This window comes from Clytia hemisphaerica, unplaced genomic scaffold, assembly GCF_902728285.1.
Source record: "Clytia hemisphaerica strain Z4C2 unplaced genomic scaffold, Clytia hemisphaerica genome assembly, whole genome shotgun sequence".
Classification (NCBI taxonomy): domain Eukaryota; kingdom Metazoa; phylum Cnidaria; class Hydrozoa; order Leptothecata; family Clytiidae; genus Clytia; species Clytia hemisphaerica.
This window is the reverse complement of record NW_027104390.1, coordinates 1,214,433-1,234,580: the sequence shown is the minus strand read 5'-3', so window position 1 is coordinate 1,234,580 and position 20,148 is coordinate 1,214,433. Positions and strand designations below refer to the sequence as shown.

At 33.9% G+C, this 20,148-nt stretch overlaps 1 protein-coding gene across 2 annotated transcripts; it reads left to right on the top strand.

Moving 5' to 3' along the window:
- Window positions 1-1,353: 1,353 nt before the first annotated feature.
- On the top strand, window positions 1,354-20,148 carry LOC136819855 (septin-1-like). Of its 2 annotated transcripts, none has more exons than XM_067076103.1 (12): window positions 1,354-1,422; window positions 11,869-11,964; window positions 12,442-12,528; window positions 14,222-14,345; window positions 14,710-14,844; window positions 15,509-15,626; window positions 16,191-16,292; window positions 16,980-17,076; window positions 17,816-17,864; window positions 18,765-18,875; window positions 19,131-19,212; window positions 19,946-20,148. In XM_067076103.1, exons 1-12 carry the CDS (start codon window positions 1,365-1,367, stop codon window positions 20,006-20,008), a joined length of 1,122 nt encoding a protein of 373 aa, XP_066932204.1. In that variant the 5' UTR covers window positions 1,354-1,364; the 3' UTR covers window positions 20,009-20,148. The 2 variants fall into 2 exon arrangements, with proteins under 2 accessions (XP_066932204.1, XP_066932205.1); XM_067076104.1 differs by lacking the exon at window positions 1,354-1,422 and adding an exon at window positions 8,882-9,005.

Sequence of the window (20,148 nt, the reverse complement as noted above, 5' to 3'; positions counted from 1 at the left end):
GAAAAAGGTTTTACATCGGGGGTAATATTATCAAGAGGTAGCAGATAACAGTATAAATTTTCCTAGTGTAGTCCAGGACTTTCTTGTCTGAGGAGATTAAAATGAGAGGTTAAATTTGTTTTAGGGTCGATCACTGAAAGTTTTGTATCTTTACCCTCACAATTCCCGACAAAATCTTTAGAACACAACCAATGATTCAGAAAACTAAAAAATTATAAACAACAATTCTTTATACCTGTCCTGAGGGGTGCCGGGAGCATCGACATAACCTGCAAAATAGAAAAAAAGTTCTTTTTCATGTTAAGCGAAAATCATTCAAATCTCATTCATTTGCGTATCAGTAAAACTGTCAAGAATCTTTCCGAGAGTTACTATAGACCTATTTGTATTTCCGGAAATTTTGCGGAATAAACTTTTTTTGAAAAATTTTCATCAAATGGAATTTACATAATTTTGAGTTATATAATTGAGATGTAAAATTTTTGAGATTGGATTCGGTAAGATAATATTTTGTTCATTTTTCAGTTCGAATACATAATACTTTTTGAAGATGAAGGCTAAGTTAACTACACGTTTTTTCATAAGAACAAACTATATAAGAACATACATAAAGGCTTCGATGGCCAAAATATTAAGAACAATAACATTTCAAGGCTTTGCAGACTCTTAAAACACCTGATTTCTTAGGAGAATGGTAAAAATACTCAAAAAGTGGTAAAAATAAGAACATGTTAAGAACATTTTCAGGCTTAAAAATCAAAAGTTAAGAACATCCAAAGTCTTCAACAATTTTGGATGTTCTTATAAAAAAATGGGAAATTTTTCTTAAATTGGACATTAACATCGACACTTAGCTTAGACGTTTAAACGTATAAAATCAACAAAAGCTTTCACACTGGAGTTTTTAGTTGTTTTTAAAAAAAGCTCTCCCATTATCAAAATATTATTGGGCCAAATATATAACATCATAACATCGTTAAAAACTTTTAACTTGTTTATTAGATAAATATCAAAAACGAGACCTTTGGATAACCCCTTTTCTCCTTCCTGATCACAAAATTAAAAAAATTTCCTGATGACAAATGATTTTCAAATTTCCAAGGTTGAACAAAGTATTTTGGTATATGATAATTAAAAGTTAGCTATCAACGAACATTATTGATTTCATTTAGGGCATGACCAATATTTTTTATCATAGAATTTGAGCTTTGAGTTAAAGATTCAAAAGTTAAAGTTTTCTAGAATTTCAATGTTTCTAACTTAAAATTTCAACATTTAAAAGAGTCGACTGGTTTTTGTAATTTTTAGATTGGTTGAAATTTTAAATTAGTCGAGAAGATCTTGTTTTTTTTGGATTGAACATAATGGATCGAAAAGCGGACAGAAAACAACGGACGATAAGTCAAGACTTCACATTTGGACGTAAGTCAACCTCCCAGCTGTGTGTGCCGTTGTTTCAACGTTAATATAACGTTATATGAATGTTGTGAACGTTAGATAAACGTTGAAACAACGTTGTGTGCCAGCTGGGCTCTTACATTTGTACTGCTATTCCAGAAAAAAATTTGTACCCCCTATGTTTAGAAGGTCTTTTTTGAAAATGTGATCCCCTAGATTTTTCTTCAATTTTTCAGGACCCCCTTGGATTTTTTTTCTTCTCATTTTTAAACTTAAAAAACCAGACACCTAAAAAAACATAGTGTAGTGTACCATGTTGCCGAAACAATTCTGTATTACCATCTCCGTCAACTTCAAATTATTCAACCATTTCATTTATATGAATAAAATGCCTATCATCAGTCAAATACACTTTTTTATAAGAACAATGAGGTTCAAATTGCAAAAGATTAGGTATAAACACCTAAAATACCTTAAATTACATCCTGTAAATAAGAACCGGATAAGAACAATTTGAGACTCGAAGTGCCAAATAAAATAAGAACAGCCGAGCCTCAGGAACATTTTACTGGTTCTTATAAAAAAGTGTATGCGGCAAGGAAGAAAGCGCGCAGAACCACATCCGCGTCTACTTATTAAAGCTAAAATGAGCCAAAACGGAAAGGGACCGAGATGTAAAAAAAAATATTCTACTCGATAAAAATTTTTCTTGATATTAGTCAGGCTAGTTAAAGCCTTTAGACTTGTAAGATATTGATTTACATCGTTGCAGCATAAACAATTAAATTACCTGGTAGGTCTGGTAGAAAACTGCTTAATCCATCTTTGATGTTTTGTTTGGAGAATTTGGCAAATGCTTCATCCAAGCCTTGTAAATTGGTACTCATCGAAAGAAGGCTAGGTGGCTGAGCCGCTGAAAGGATATAGAAAAAGCTTCGATTCAACCCAAAAACCTTACATACATTATTATCAAACTTTAAAAACACGATTCTAAAAATGTAATCCCCTTTAGACATCATCCAGATACCCATTTTGGAAAAAGTCTAAGAGGGTACTAGAAGAGTTAAAGAATGTCAGTTATCTCCAGAACAGACCTAACCCTGACATTTCTACCCTCAAGCAAGAGATTTTATGTAAAATTCAACTAGTGCTAGTTTCGTTAAAAGGGATTATTATTTTACTTTTATCAAGTAAAATCAAAATGAATATAGTCGCGTTTTAGTTACGTTTATTTCTCAAAATAGTCTTATAAAAAAGATCCTACAAGAATATTTAAAACCTCACAATCCAATTTTGTAGACATGATGATATAAAAATATGAAATGAATAAGTACCTTGTTACATATAATTAAAAATTTTCTTTATTTTCTTTAACAACAACAAAAGTTATAACTTTGATTTACTTATGAGAACATGTTAAGAACATTTTAAGGCTTGAAACTAAAAAGGTTAAGAACATTTTAAAGCTTGAATTTCAAAAGGTTATGAACATCGGAGCGTGTGTGGGTGAAAGTACATGAAAGAAAAAGATACTATCAGTTCAAAAAACAACTAAGAAAAACAACCAATAACCTTTCTTTCGTCGAAGAAGATGGAATGGGATTCCAGGATCAGTTTTGAAATATTCATCAGGATCAATTGTGGTGGAGCCAACCAAGGGATTTGACATTGTCTCCCAAGCTTCTTGTAAAAACTACAAGATTATTTTCCTTCTTTACTTTTTATTACATTATGACAGTAACTAAATAAAGGAAAACAGGAAATAGAAATATCATTTTGTTTACATGGAATTCGTTTTTTTAAAGACAGTCATGGTAATAAAAATCACATCCAATTTTCCTTGCCTTTTCTCTCTTATTTTGTAAACATTGTAAGAAGGAGCAAATTTCGGCAAATTTGGAGAATTATGGTGAGACTTCATGGGTTCCCTAAAATTATGGTCGTGTTGCAGTTCTGGTGCATTGTTCTAAAACTATGGATATGGGATAAAACCATTCTTATCAGGGGGATCCAAAACAGAACATCAATAACCTGCTATCCAATAATGAAAATGTTAGCTCCAGGGTTCTCCAAGGCTGTTTCTCCAAGAAGTTTGGTCCTGTTTCTGATGATGATTCAGGACTTTCACTCAGTATTGCTGTGGTATAGGAAAACTGAATAACTGACAGCAAACTCTATATATTCACTTTCCTGATTATCATATCATAATCAAATTAAACTATAAATCAAGTCAAAGACCATTATAATGTCACTCAATGTAGATTACACATCTCTCCTTTTTGAACTTTTCTTCAATTTAGAGAAGGATTCGAATTATAGAGAGTATTTTACAATACTTTCCAGCTGAAGAGACCAATATCTTTAAGTCAGATTACAAGAGGGTTCAGATTACAGAAAGATTCGAATTGCAGAGGTTCGAATTAGGGTGAATTTAACTGTATGAGGTACAGTTAACACATCTAAATCTAAAGTTAAGTCAAATCTAACAGCTCATAGATGAAATGTACATATAAGACATACTAACTGGTTATATCAACACTCTGGATATCTCTTGCTACTGCTCATTAAAAGTATTGACTTCCTCAAAGTGATGCTCCATTCAACAGCTTAAATACTTGAGATTCTTTGAGATTGAAACTTCAGATGGAACAGAAACTATAAAGTGTACAGGCTCAAAAGATGAAAGACAGGCATTGTACCCATATCTTTTATTTGTAGAAAATATTTTCCAATTTTTTTAAAAATACAGTTATGAGGAAGGAGGCATGCATACATTATTACACAAATCAGAGACTTAGTTAGAAATGCAATTCAAAACCGGTGAATGTTAAAATAAAAAACTTGGATAAAAATATAAAAATATTTTATTTTTACATATACGTGTTCCTGTTTCATATCAGGAATCAGGACAATGTCTCCCTATTGTTATATTGTGCTGTATAAACTAAAAATTGTTTTTCTTTTCCTTTTTCTGACCAATCTTGCTCTAAATCCGTGTCAATTCAATATGAAAAAGATTGCGAATTAAATTTATGAGTAAGCAAACGATATCACTCTTATTTAAAAACAAAACCTTTAATATTAAAGAAAAGTTGTATGTATTGTAGATATGTGAAAATTTTTTTTAACCTGTAACGGATTTTAATTCTTACTTTTTATTTTTGATTTTAGACCTGATGATGATCAAATTGATCGGAATATATATATTGTCAACTAGATAATGAGTGTGCTAAATTACGTGGGTTACGTGCGTGTCGTGGGTTCGTGGGTTCGTGGGTCCGTGCCCTCGTGGGTTAAAATGTCTCGTGGGTTCGTGGGTTCGTGGGTCAAAATATCTCGTGGGTTCGTGGGTTCGTGGGTCCAAAAAAAAATCCCGTGGGTTGAAATTGCTCGTGGGTTCGTGGGTTCGTGGGTCAAAATCGCTCGTCGGTCCAAATTTTCCCGTGGGTCCAAAATTTTCCGTTGGTCCGAAATGTTCCAAAAATCCCAATACTGTAAGATCGTATAAGATATGATATTTTAAGCAGCGAGAACTGTAAATCATCTTCTTCTAAAACCCTAAAACACTTAATAATGATTCAATTATTTCTTTTGCAAATTTGATTGCGATTCGCGTGTTTCAATATTTGAAACCCTTGCGCAATTTTACCGTCCGAAGGACCGTATTTCAGCTAAGTTAATAAAATTGTTAATGTTATAACCAATAGACATGACTTTTTATAAATACCCAGGAAATGTTTTTATTTTAATAATTATAAATTAAACGATTCTTTTAAAAGACTGTGACCTCTTGTATTAATTGTGTGGTAGGAGGAACATGGTAAACCGTAAAGGGAGATAAAAATAAGATTCCTCATAGTGACGTTAATTGGGCTATATATATTATAAAGCTTTCGATGGAAGTCGTTTTTAAGGTCAGCGGTAGAAATATTAATATTAAAATCAGATCAGCTGGAAATGTTTTTTTGACATTTTCCATTTCGCTCTTTCTTCTCATAAAAACTATTGAGAAGGGTGAGAAGAACGAAAAACAATGAGGAAGTTTTTCAATTTTAAACTTTTACAATTTTTGCTTTACTATAGGTCGTAGATAGTGTTTTCGACTACTCTAAAAAATACCCGATGACCCATATGAATTTTTATTTTTTATTTTTGGAAAATTATTGGAATTTTTTGACCCACGTGATTTTTTTGGACCCACGAACCCACGAACGCACGAGTAATCTCAACCCACGTGATTTTTTTTTGGACCCACGGACCCACGAGATATTTTGACCCACGAACCCACGAGACATTTTAACCCACGAACACCCACGATGGCACGAACCCACGAACCCACGACACGCACGTAACCCACGTAATTTAGCAGACTCCTAAATAATGATACTGTTGTTGGATCTTATTTTTCAAAATTTAATATTAAAGGCTCTCTAAAAGAAACTTGACAAGCTGTAACAAGCTCTTGGACCCTGTCACCTATAAAAAAATAAGTTAGTTAGGTATTGGGTTATTAGGCGTTTTTGCAGTAAGGTATTAGATATTTAACTTTAATCAATTTTTTAATAGACCTTTTTTTAAAGAGGCAGCCATGTTGTATAATTATGTACTCCAGCATAAAAACAATAATACAGCTTGATGCATAATTACTATATCATGCATATTTTAAAAATTATGCATGGCTGTATCATTGTTTTTATACTGGAGTACATAATTATTCAACAAGGTCGATTCCAAGGCCATGTTATTGACATGAAATATAAGATACAATACAATTTCAATAAAAATTTTGGCTCTACATCAAGTATCAAGTACCCTAGTGTTTGACCTGCGAAAATCAATATATATACTATACTTTCTGTCCTACGGTAACAAAACATTATTATTTGGGGCTAGCCAAAACCCGGGGCTAGCCAAAATTTCCACCAAACAGTTACATCAATATGCCAAAAACATTTTGTTCAACCACCTTCATTTCAAGATAGGCCACCATACAATGAACTTCCTTTTATAGGATGAACCATATTTATGTGGTTTTCAGCCTTGCACTCCATCACAGAGGCTAATCAATTTTAATGACTTTTTTGACTAATGACCAAGTTAAAAATTTTTAATTTTTTTATATTTGAGTATTTTTTAAAAAGGCATGCATTCAAATTATAAAGGTTTAAAATTTTTCTCTGGGCTAGTTAGTAATCTCAAATAGGCTCTGTGATGGAGTGCAAGGTTGAAAGCCACATGAATATGGTTCATCCTATGAAAGGAAGTTCATTGTATGGTGGCCTATCTTGAAGTGAAGGTGGTTGAACAAAATGTTTTGGCATATTGATGTAACTGCCAAAAATGGTTGTTGTTCTCTCATTCATTCCAGACATAATTAATCGAACAGTTCGATTACCGAACTAATCGAACTTTGTCAAACTTAATCAAACGACAAAAGTTTGATTAAATTCTTTAATCAAACTTTTCAAAAGTCGCTAAAATTGTGAGTATTCGATTAAGTTCGACAAAATATAGTAAGTTCGACAAAGTTTGACAACGAGAAATGTTCGACAAATTCGACAAAAAACTCTGTTCGATAAAGTTCGACAACAAGAAAGGTTCGACAAATTCGACAAAAGACTCCGTTCGAAAAAGTTCGACAACAAAAAATGACCTCCTTTGGGTACTACCGTGCACGGCTGCTTGAGGTCCCGGCCGAGGTCCCGGGGGGTCCGATTGGTGCCCACTAGTCAGGGGGATGTGAGGGTACACGTCTGCACCATTGGGGGTCCTTCAAAGTTCCTCAAAGCGTCGTCAAAAGCCAGCAATAATTGGAAAATTGGTCAAAATTGGGAAAAATGACCTCATTTGGGTACCACCGTGGACGGCCCCTGGGGGTCCTGGTCGGGCTTCCAGGGAGTTTGATTGGTGCCCACTGGTCAGGGGGGATGTGAGGGTACATGCCTGCACTAGCGGGGGTGCTTCAAAGTTCCTCAAAGTGTCGTCAAAGGCCGGCAAAAAGTGCGATCGAATTAGGACGCGCAAGTGGAGCGGCCTTCATTTGCTTGGGTTTTCTCAAATTTTTGTTTGGTTAAACTTGACAAAGTTCGATTAAGTTAGCAGTCGGGTGTTTAAGATAAATACTGCAATTATTGCTCTTTTCGGAAATTATTGCCGAAAACGGTAATTTTTTTAACGATGAAATGCTGAATCAGCAGAAAAATAAAAAAGTAAATAAATGAAAATTGCCGTTTTCGGCAATTATTGCCGTTTTTGCAAATAAAAGTTGATTTTATTATTGAACACGTGGTATTTGACACCCTCGTGATAAATAGGCCCACTGTGCCTTGTTTAGTTTTGTTTTCAACTGGTTTTTGTTGGAAATGCAGGAAGCAAAATCGAGTCATATGTAAACAAATTTACAACGGGGGTTTTGTTATCTCTTTCTGGCTGTGTTTCGGCATCGATGCAGGATCTTTTAACTTATTATTTTAGAACTTTTCATGTTATTGAGCAACGAAAAATTGAAAAAATCACTTTTAAAAATCCGAGAAACCTTTTTCTCGATGCAATTTTACTATTTTCAAACACCTCTGACATCTTTGCCCTTAAAAGGACAACACATTTTGCTGATTCAGCATTTCATCGTTAAAGAAATTGCCGTTTTCGGCAATAATTTCCGAAAAGAGCAATAATTGCAGTTTTTATCTTAAACACCCGACTGGTTAGTTTAGTTCGATTAATGTAATCGAACTAATCGAACTGTCGAGGTCTCTTTAAAAAAAGTTTGATTAAGGTCGATTTTAGAAATTTGTGAGTATTCGATTAAAGTTCGACAACCGAACTTAGTCGAACATTAATCGGCCAACAAAGTTTGATTAAGTTCGACAAAGTTTGATTAAAAATACCGTTCGATTGGTTCATTCGATTAATTACGTCTGGTTCATTGTGTTTGTCAAGGAGTGAAAAACTCAGACTTGTGCAGGCTAGCCCCGGCTGGGATGGGGGTACCAGGTACCAGTATGTCTAAGAAAATGCAAAGTAAAAATTGAAAAATTAAAAAAAAGGAAAAAGAAACACAGAAAAACAAATCAAAGACAAGGATAGATAGGATAAAACAGGATGAAAACAAATGTCTCACACCAAATTGCCAAGAATCAGAGACTGAGTTTAAAATAAATATGGGAGTTGATTGTAACAAATAGATTAAAAAGTAAATTTCCTGATATACCTAGTCTGTAGTCAAACTCGTCCTAGACGCTCAATGTTCTGATAGTCTTTGTCAAAAGGCATCTGAACTGGAACACTGGAACTGAACATCGCACCAAAACCTGCCATGTTTTTCGATTTTTTCTAGACTTTTTTGTCTCTTTGTTTACGTACTGTGGTCAGATTCCAGTTCATTTCTATAGAACAGCTTACTCTAAAAAATAGTTTTATCGTGTGAGCAAGGATCCCGTGTTCCGGGTTCCTTACTATACTTTACTTACTTTTGGTAAACATTGACAAAAAGGAGGGGAAAGTTTGATTTGACAAGACGGAAATTTAAACGAAAACATACGCACTATTCATCACAAACACATACAAACCTCACCTTTTACCACGTTCTGTTCCCAGTTTTTACATATGTAAGTTTTGACTTTGTTTGTTCTAATTGTCAATATAAAATATGGTTCTGTAATTGGATCGAAATTTGTTCTGAATGAAAGAAGAAAAGAGCAGCTATCAGATCAGTGTTTATAGTTTCAAGTTTTTTTCCATCATCAGAAAGTCAACTTTAGTCTGGAGATTCAAACTTACACCACATAAGCAAAAATCCTATCAGAAGCTACTCAGTGAGAGTATGGTTTTTATGATCCAGTTTGAATATGTTTACATTTGGTTTGGATTTCGTGCCAAAAAGCAGTTGATAAGGTTTTAGCTAGCCAATCAGATTCGAGTGCTGCCCAATAATATATTTTTTAAAGCATTGAAGTCATGAATTGAAAGTGTTTGCTTTTCCTGAAGTGAAAAGCCCAAAAAATGAAGTGCAAACAACCGGCCAATTTTGGTTGGTTTTGAGACCATAAAAAATCACCATTTAGCTATTATTGATATTGAAAGAAACTTCCAATCTTTTTGTGTATAATTGGGGTGGGTTGAGCAAGGGGGGGGGGGTCTATGTACAAAACAACGACATGTATCAGTACCTTGTAGAATATTTCGATTTTAGACACCACCCCACCCCTATAGTACAAAAACTGCAATATACTATCCAGCAAACTCCCAAATATACCCCAATACCAGTATTTTTAAATATGATACAGGGGCCGTCGCTCCACTTAGAAAGTGATAGGGCCATGATACTCTTGATATGTGTAAGTCAAGATGACGTCATATTTTTTAACGGAAGCACCCAAAAAAGCCGGTTTTTGACCTCTGTGTTTCTAATTTTCGTAACAAAGAGAGGTCAAATCCCGGCATATTTAGGATGTTTCTGCTAGAAAAATGACTTACGCATATCAAGAATACTGACGCAAAATTTTTGAATTTTAGCCCTTGTACTGTAGATCGCCTAAAGTAAAACAGGGTTTGTTTCAACGTTATTATATATATTAAACAAAATTTGGCTTGATTGGAAAATTTTCTTTTTACTTTGAAAAAATGTGGTGCGTGGTCGGGCCAATGCCCCGGTACCGCGGTCGTCCCTGTGATATCCAGATAAGCAAAAGATAAATAAAGTATATATATATATCCTCTAAAAGTACTTTAGTCCAAAGAAAAATGAAAATCAAACTCTTTTGGATTTTTTGATTGGGAAGCTAAAATGGCACTCAAAAAATATGCGACGGTCTATCTATTGCATAACTAAATTACTCCACACTTCAGTAGATGCAAGTAAGGCAACAGGATATTAGATATTACTAATACACCGTTTAACAGTCTCGCCATCTCCACCGTAGAGGCGGTAGGTAAAAATGCTCACTTTAGTACTGTGGAAGGTTAGAGAAATCTTTCCTTTAAAGAGAATGTTTTAGATATTTGAACATGATATTAATGACAATTTTATGTATCTCTCCTGAAAATTTCTCAAAAATTCATCTAGAGGAAAAGAAGTTATGAATAAAAGGAGTTCTTTACCTACCATTTCTCTGCTGGGTTTTCTTATGAAAACTGGATGTTTACCTACCATTTTTTACAGGGGAGAGTGAAGTTTCCCGTGGTTGCCAAAATCAAAACAATGGAAAATTGTTCATACGCGTGCGCAGTCGACACTTTTAACAGTGTATTGATTGGTTGATAAATTTTGTTCAAATTGGCACTCTAACATTCTCTGGAATAAGCAAGCGATAACGCTACAAATCTTCCCATGCGACTCTTATAAAGTATTAGCTCGAGTATTAGGGATTTTTTTTCCGTAATGCAGAGCAGATAATTTCTGACCCAGATGGATTGAGTAATTAGATATGTGGAACTGACTGAGTCAATATGTAGTCATACTATACTCTCCCAAACAACTATTGTTCTGCCACAATAAACGGCTTTTTGCATCCATTTTGAAAAGAGCATAACTGTTTCACAGACTGATTTCCATTCATGCATTCAACCAAAAGTTATTTTGAGTCTTTGGTGTAGTTTTAAAGAGTACTTTTCAGATTATGAAAATCAAAAAGAATGATTTCCTTATCTTTGGGTACGTGCTGTTAAAAGACCCACAAGGGCCTGTGTGCCAAATTTTAGCTGCTTTTCAAGGTAAAAAACTAATTCTACAGACTATATTGATAGTCATGTCATGTGACAGCTAAAGAAAAAGTTAGAGCACTGAACTAACAGGGTGAAGTCCAAACTTATTTGGTCAAGAAACAGTCAGTACTGTGTTTTAAAAGGGTGGTGTAAAAACTCTGCAGGGTGAGGAAAATCAGTACAGTGTATAATGTAATAAATACTGATAAAGGTAGTAAGTTAGTAAAAGTGTACCAAAAAGGTGCAAAAATGTGTATCAAAACTCTTGTTGTCGAAATAAGTAATTACAGTATACTAAAAGGGTGATAAAGACATGACTGAATCAGACAAGGTATGTCAGCATTACACAAAGTTGCAGTATATACTTCATCTGTGGTCAATATGAGGAAAAATTAAAAAAAAAAAGAGATTGTAAAGCTGTGTAAAGTTAAATTTCAAGCTTTAAAATTTTTATAAAAACCCTCTGATCCATTCATGATATAATTTATTTTATGAGGCATGAAAGATTTGCTGGTTTTAAGATAACTTTGGGTTTTGTGGAACATTAATTGAAAGACTTGAAACTTAGAAAGATTGGAAAATCTATAACTTATTTTTACCAGATCATTTTTCTTATTTGATATTTAACTTTTTACTTTACGCAAATGGAAAATAAAGGATGCTTTTTTGAAATGATTTGTTTTGAAATTACTAAGAACAGCCAATGGCAAGGCCATTAATAAGATTCCTTTTTTTTAATTTTTTAAATGTTTTTTGTCTTTGTTTTAGATAAAATGTCATCATATGTTGGTTTCGCAAATCTTCCTAACCAGGTCCATAGAAAGACTGTGAAGAGAGGTTTCGAGTTTACACTTATGGTTGTAGGTAAGAGATGATTGTTTTATCCTTCAACCATAGCATTTATTGCAGTTTATTGAGTCAAAAGAAACATTTGGTGAAATCTTTGGTAAAAAAAAGTATTTCGACGAGAGAATTAAGATTAAAAATTGCTGTCAATTATATTTGTGCTTTATTTATGAAAATATAGTTTTATAAAATAAGTAGACATGTAATTAACATGAATTAAGCAATTTCTTCTTAATTAAAACCCCTTTAATTAAAACGAGTGTGTTAATTTAAAGGCCATTAATTATGACAAATCTATATACAAGTAGAAATAAATCTATCCTTTTATACTTCTTCTTAGGATCTCTGTTCTAGTGGTCACTGGTAGTCTTATTTTGAAGAATTCATACATCAAATTTAGGTAGCTGCAACACTTGATAACAAGATAATAGATAAAGTTGATTAGATAAAAATTGTTAAGTATATAAAATCGTATCATTTTTTTTTATGTTTCAGGTGAATCAGGTCTTGGAAAGTCTACACTTATCAACAGTCTTTTCCTGACAGATTTATATGCTGGAAGAAATTTCTCTACTGCCAAAGGTTTGACTAATTCTTTATTTTTCAATCCTTTTGTAAGTGCGCACTTTGAGAAGGGTTTTATAAGAGCTATGAAGCTCAAGCAACAACTTAATTAAGGGTCAATTAGTAAAAGTGCGGTATCAAGCCTACCTCGGGTTTTCTCCAGAAATTAGAATAGGATTAGAACTTTTCCAAAAAAGAAGAACAGTTGAGTCTCATACAAAATGTACTGGTTTTTTATAAAAAAGGAGGAGTATGAAATTCAAGAAAGAGTTACTTCATATTGGTGAAAATTATTTTATAATTTATTAACTACTTTCACAATGATCTATTTATTTTGTCATGTTTAATAAAAAGTTTTCTGAATCACAAAAAGAAAGTCTCAAATTACACAACAAATAATGAAAGATTTTACTTAAAAACATATGTATTTGAACTATAACAAAACTAAACCACATTGTCATGACCTTTTTTGAATTCATTATGATTTAGTGGTGAATTAATTACATGATAAAATGACGTGAGGAACCCTCTTCTTTCAAAACCTTTGAAATTTGTTTCTATCTTTTTATACAAGATAAACAACCCACTGTTTCCCAGTGACAACCCACTTTTATTTTTTTCATAAGCATCCATAAATTTTCCTATGCCCCTTTTTTAAGAATCAGTAATTTTTGACTGAGTTTTTTCTATTTTTATTTATATTTTTGTCAGCCTTTTAGAGTTTTTCTTATATATCATGTACTCATCCTTTACTTTTATTTTATCGTTGTTTTAAAATTCATGCTTGTTTGGGCTGCTATTTAGTCTTCTACAAGCATAGTGTAGTCATTTGAAATTTTACCACTCAATTGAAAACACCCCTCTTTTAAACTAAAAAAAGGTCTTTTCCATTTCCATTTTTAAGCCCTTGTCTTTCGGCCCCAAAACATTAGCTGCTGTTGGGCAGTTTTCAGATTCAGTCTAGCAGAAGATGCATACATTTAAGTTGGTTCACTTGCTTAAAATTAATCATTTCAGGCTCAGCATTGTCCTTAGCTTGTTCTTATTCTATGACATTTTGAGCCTTTATTTTTATTACCTTGACCCTTCACCTGCTTCGAATTCAACTATTTTAGCCTAATTTTTGTTCGTAAAATTTTTAAACCATTTAACCTTCTTCACCATATGAGAATCTAAAATTCTGACAAAAAAAAAGAGAGCACAACACAAACTTCCTGGTTTTCGTTTTGGTAATCTTCAGGGCCGTTATAAATTTCAGATTATAGAATTTTGGTGCAAAGTGGTATTGGGTGCCTGAGATCAAGTTCCTATTAGTCGTAGTTTCTTATAATCTTTTTTCAGTAGTTGGTATCAAAGCTTTTCTAAGTACTCCTTAAAGATCTATTTTATCGAGGCTTAATTCTTACAATTCAGAGATTTTTTGGACCTGCCTCGGAGGTTCTCTAAATTAACCCATGTTCGTTCGTTCGTTCGTCCGTCCAACCGTTCGTCTGTTACCATCTCTTTATGGGATTGGTTGATTAGTTTATTTTGATTGTTTCTGATTGTTTGCATAATGGTGCAAAACCAAAATAGCAATACTACAATATGTGACGGAACCCTGACTTTCAAAAAAAAAATCTTTTGGACAAATTTGGGCCAAAAACTCCCTAAGAATTTGTTTTTTTGGACTTTGTGTTAAATTGCTTCATTAGCTTGTTTTAATTTTTAGAACGCATCAAGAGCACTTTGAATATCGATACCTCATCAGTGGAAATTGAAGAGAGAGGTGTCAGGTTGAAATTGACTGTTGTTGATACTCCTGGATACGGTGACAGCCTAGACTGCTCCAATGGGTAACTGTTTTAACAAAAAGAACTCACTTTAGTGAATGAGGATTTAATTTTAGGCCTATTGACTTCAGAATGACATTCACCTGCTGTCTAGATTTTTCTGAGGCTACTCAAGCGAATACATATCTTTTTATTCTTAACATTGATGTTTATAATTATGTATTGCGTTGGGGCAGTTGCGTCAATTTTCATATTGATTTTCAGTCAAATTTTCTAATGTGCGTGTACTCAATGATGAGAGAATCATCTTTCGAAACGTGAATTTTTTAATTCGAGCCACAACAAACTCCCAATTGCTACATCACTGGGTCGATAGACCCAAAGTTATTTAAATGCTTGATAATTCTTTTTCCTTTCTCTTTTCCAGCTTTGAACCAATAGTGAAATACATTGAACAACAATTTGAGAATTACTTACGAGATGAATCAGGATTGAACCGAAGAAATATCACTGATAACCGTGTTCATTGCTGTTTTTATTTCATCAACCCTGTTGGCCATGGGTAAGCAACGGTTTCTTTGGCTTAGTTTAAAAATTTGTTTAGGTTAACAATTTTTTACCACCAACGCAAAGCTTGACTACACGAATACACTTTTTCTTATTACCAAGATTATAACATAGGCTGAAAGGCCAAGAATTTAAGCTATGCAAATTCCAGAACAAGCTATAAATTAGGAAAGTCTTATAAAATGCTAAAAAGATAGATAGATATGAGCCCTCTAAATGCACGAAGGAGTAGGAATCACGGCGCTGACAGATACTGCGACTTGACGGACGTGAGCTTCCAAACCATAGCGTATACCATAGCGCATACCATGACACTCGAACGACACTGGGAAAGCGATGCTCACGCGAGGCCGAACTTTATGAGTGCCACGGCACGTCACAATGTCTTTCTAATCTTCCCACACTCTTGTACCAGAATCATGGTACCCAATTTTCCTCACATGGCATGGGTTGACCCGGAAGAAGGTATATTCACTTGCCAAATGAATCGTAGAGACACGGTGGGTATCGAACTCTGGCCTCCCAGGCGGGAGTCAATAATGATAACCACTATACCACTACGCCAATGCTTAAAATAGGACGATTATTAATAATAATTTATGATTACTTTATTGAGAACCTTTAGTTTTAGTTCCTATTCGCTCTTCCGTTCTTCTTAGGTTGAAACCGATTGACGTCAAATTCATGCAGCTTTTACACGAAAGAGTAAACATTGTTCCTGTTATTGGCAAGGCAGACACCCTAACCAAGAAAGAACTACAAAAAATCAAACGAAAAGTAAGGCCACAACTTATTGTATATAAGATCTCTCTTTTTGTAACCCTACAATTACGATAAATTTTTCGCGGGAAGGAATTCATGTTTTCAGTTTCAATGTGTTCAGACCCGTCGGAGGCTTTCAACTAGTGGAAAAAGTATCCTCCACAAAAATTGCAATTGAAGTTGAACAAATGAAGATTTTTCAATTCTGTTTTGATTTTGTAGAAGCCAAAGAGTTTAACTGTTCAACATAACATGCGTAAACCTCCAAAGCTGAAATTTCTGAAAATGGATTCTCACATGGTTCCTACGTCAAATCTTACATATCGTATTACTTCGAACAAACGCCCTCTGGAATAAACGCCCCTCCTAAAAGGAAAATTATTTAACAAATCCCCCTCAAATAAACGCCCCCTTCTTCGAAGTATTCTTTTAGGGGAGGGGCGTTAATTAGAAACTTGTGACTTAAATACTTTGATACAAGTTTTGATTAGGATTGCAAAGTAATACGGTATTCGAATTAATACGGTACATGAAAAACTTCAATTAGTAAAACGCTTCCTCCTTCTTTCTTTCAACAAGGTGTTAGAGGAAGTTCACAAAAACAACATCAAGATTTATGATTTCCCAGACTGCGATGAAGATGAAGATGAAGAATTTAAACTACTCACCAAAGAACTCAAAGTAAGATCTATTCAAGGTTTTATTTTTTTACATTTATTTGTTCTCGTTTTATATCAGACGCTTATTTCATATTGGGGCAGTGTCTGCCTATTGTTATATTATGCTGATATAAGCAAAAAATGTTTTTCTTTTCCTCTTTCTGACCAATCTTGCGCCACAACCGTGTCAATTCATTATCAAAAAGCTTGTAAATTAAAATTGATGAGTAAGCAAACGATATCACTCTTATTTAAAAATAAAACCTTTCACTGACCTTTATTAAACCCTGGACTAAGTTATATTTGTCATTTTGATCGGTGTTTTTTAAAGTGAAACCCGCAAAACTGTTATGAATTAACGTCAAACGGCATTTCATTATCACAAGTATTCGAGAACTTATTTAGGCGAGTAACGCAATTTTTTTATACTTGGCGAGAACTTATTTTGGCGAATGGCAGATTAAATCAATTTCTTTTAGTCTTTTTGTGTATTGTACAAAAAATTTTGGTATGACCTTATTTAAGCGGATAAAGATTATAACTTTGAGAACTGATTCTGGCAAGGCAGCAACTAATTTATTTTTTGCGTGAAATTCGGAGTTTCAGCCTAAATCCATAAAATGTGAAAAAGATGAAATTCTTTTGGTACAGTTTTTAATGTTGCATTTGCATCTATCCATAAACACATCTTTTCTTTTTCTTTTTTCAGGCGGCTGTACCGTATGCAGTCATCGGAAGTAATACGACCATCGATATTCGTGGTAAAAAAGTACGCGGTCGACAGTATCCATGGGGAATCGTTGAAAGTAAGTGGCAAGAATATTAAAAATCCTACAAGTGCTGTACGTACCATCACTTTGTTCACACGCGTCCCGATCTTGTTGACCCATTAGACTTTTTTCATAAATTACGTTGCGAGCAACACTTACCTCGTTTTCAAAATATTGCTACTGTATGGTAATTGATTACCAGAGGAGTTCATAAGAAGTTAGGGTGTATTCACACTGAAAGTTTCAAGCTAATGGCCTTAACATGTTTAGATCATAAAAATGTTTTGTTGAAAAACGAAGAAAGTCTAAAAAAGAAAATAATTTATACTACTTCTTGCTGATGTACGTGAAACGTTCAAACGATAGTAATCATTGCCTTTATTTCTTTGGCGTAGATTTTACCATTGCATTAAAACAAGGTCCTTAATGGTTTTGGTTTGAATTTTGCTTGAGATACGATCACGCGATCATGCAAAGTTAGATAATAAGAGACAAAGGAGAAGATCGTGCTATTCTTTGTTCCAATATTTCAAGCAACTTTCAAGCAACAGTGTGAAGATACCCTTACTCTATTTATTTATTAAAGTAACACTCGAAGACTCGAGGGATTTAATCACCTTGGTATCGGTTTCAAAACGAGGCAATCGTTGCATTCGAAATAATTTATGAAAAGGCCAATTTTCACTGATTTTTAATTGATTGTAGGCGAACCGTCCCTTTTCAAACTATCTCGTGTTTCATGTCTTCAAATTTCTTTTTCTGTTTCATTTTCTAGTCGAAAATCCAAATCATTGTGACTTTATCAAGCTACGAACGATGTTGATGTAGGTGGAATTTTATAGTTCAGAAATGAACCAAAAAAAAAAAAGTTTTTTAAAGAAATTTTATTATACAGTGAACTCTCGCTAATTCGAACTTCTGTTATTTGAATCTTGCTATAATTTGACCTAATTCTCACTTCCCGTCAAAGGCAAAATGCTTTCTGTAATTTGAATATTTCTGTAATTCGAACAAATCAGACTCCCCGTTTGAGTTCGAATTAGCGAGAGTTGACTGTATTTGATGTTTTGTGTGTTCATCCTTTTAATTTTTATGCAGGAAGTGCAAGTTGAAATACAGTTGAAAAGCCGATTCGCACTTGAAAGTGAATCTAATTTGTTCGATAATTACAAAGAGTAGAATTTTAGAAACGTTTTACGAAGATTTTCCTTCCACGGGGGACTGAGAAAAATTCGAATTATAGAAAAATTCGAATAATAGAAGCTCAAATTAGCGAGTCCATTGGATAAGCTACCAGTAAATTTCCCAGAACACCATTATCGAGTTCGCTCTGATGCAATGGAGTCTCTTTATCTCGAACGGGTACAGAGGGCCGCATATTAGTTGCAGATATGGGGGTTTCGAGTTATGGCGACAAGTTTACCAGGAATTATATCGATCACTGAGGGAACTAGATTACCTGTTCGAGCTCTAGAGGTTCTAATCGTTGATGCTGTATGTAATATTTTTGATAAAATAGTTTACACGTTTTTTTATAAATTGCACAAAAATACTCACAAAATGATTGAAATTAGAACATTTTTAAGAACTTTCTCAGGCTCGAAACCTAAAAATTTAAGAACATTCAAAGGCTTCAAAAATTTTGGATGCTCTTATACAAAAGAGTTTAATTGACCCCCGACTGACACCTAATGAATTGTACCTAAATCATTGTACATCCTTAGAACGTACATGCAAGATTTGAAAGAAGTGACACAAGACTTTCATTACGAAAATTACCGAGCTCAACGTTTGAAGACACCGCCAGGAGGTTCACCTAAAAGTGACCGAAAAAGGTATAAAATTATAGCAAACGAATTTTGAGAGTTTTTCGAATACGATAATGATTTTTATACTCTCCTTCCTAAGAGATACTTAAACATTGAAATAAGGCCGAAACGTGATCGTGCTATCGGGAAACTAAAATAATTGATGCTTAAAGCAAAATATTGACGAAGATTTGACATTATTTCGTCAAATATTGCCAAAATTAATTAATTTAATTCATCACTAACATTAGAAGACTGTCTACTTTTCATTTCTTTCTTTAGATCGAACCAAAGCCTTTCTCAGACGGATGGTGCTTCGGGTGAAGACGAAAAATCGAAGATGTTAAGAGAAAAAGAAGCCGAGGTTACTACTCTTTCCTTTCTACCTTTGCGTCTCTCTGCTGCTGTTATTCACACTCTAAGTCTTACTCGAAGCTATCTAAGAAAATTTGATTACATCGCAAGCGTGGGCGTGCTTTGTTATGCCGACCGATATTTACGGTATAGTAAGGTATAGGGTGTGTGTCCTAAAAAGCAGACATTTTTATATAATAAAGTAAAATTCTCATGATTTATGCGAAATTTAATGACTTGTATACATAATATTTCGATCTAAAAAACCTATTCAGTCATCTTGGGAATTGAATATCTATCCACCGAACAGAGGATTTTCAATTATTCTAAGCCCAGTTTAGATAATGAGTGTTGAAGATTTTGCATTATATAAAAATTTGTCCACCGTTTTTAAAAACACACACTGTAAAGCTATTACACACCCCTGTGTCACAGTCCCGCTGGGACCCCAGCCCCACTGGAAATTTTAGCAAAATGTTCTTCCCCGGTGGGAAATTGACTTTAATTTCACCCTATTCGAAATTCAATGATTAAAAATTGCACTGCAAAACCATCCCACTGGATTTTTTAATCTCGGAACAATATAATAGTTATCCCCATTCGGATTTCAATGTTTATCCCCGCTGTGGGGAAAAGTTTCACCGGGTCCGTGAGACAGGGGTGTTGTTGCCAAGAACGGACTGTTCTATGTGGAGGCGTCTGTATTTTATTACGATTTGTTTTATCTTTTATTCGCTTTCTAGCTCCAACGCATGCAACAAATGTTGGAAGCAATGCGATTACAAATGCAAAACCAACCCAAATGAAACATGCTCACTATGAACCAAGAATGAAAAAAGGAGAACTAAATTGACATTTTTTCATAACTATTCCGTTTATTTTGTATCAAGTTTTTTAATAATGGGTTAGAACAACTAGATAGTAATATATATTTTTCACTCTCATA

Bases quoted from the DNA above. Each gene is read 5' to 3' on its own strand.
- LOC136819855 (XM_067076103.1), top strand. From the start codon at position 1,365: ATGGATCGAAAAGCGGACAGAAAACAACGGACGATAAGTCAAGACTTC. The intron at 14,845-15,508 runs GTAAGCAACGGT...CGTTCTTCTTAG, and splicing joins ATCAACCCTGTTGGCCATGG to GTTGAAACCGATTGACGTCA. The intron at 17,865-18,764 runs GTAGGTGGAATT...GTACATCCTTAG, and splicing joins AAGCTACGAACGATGTTGAT to AACGTACATGCAAGATTTGA.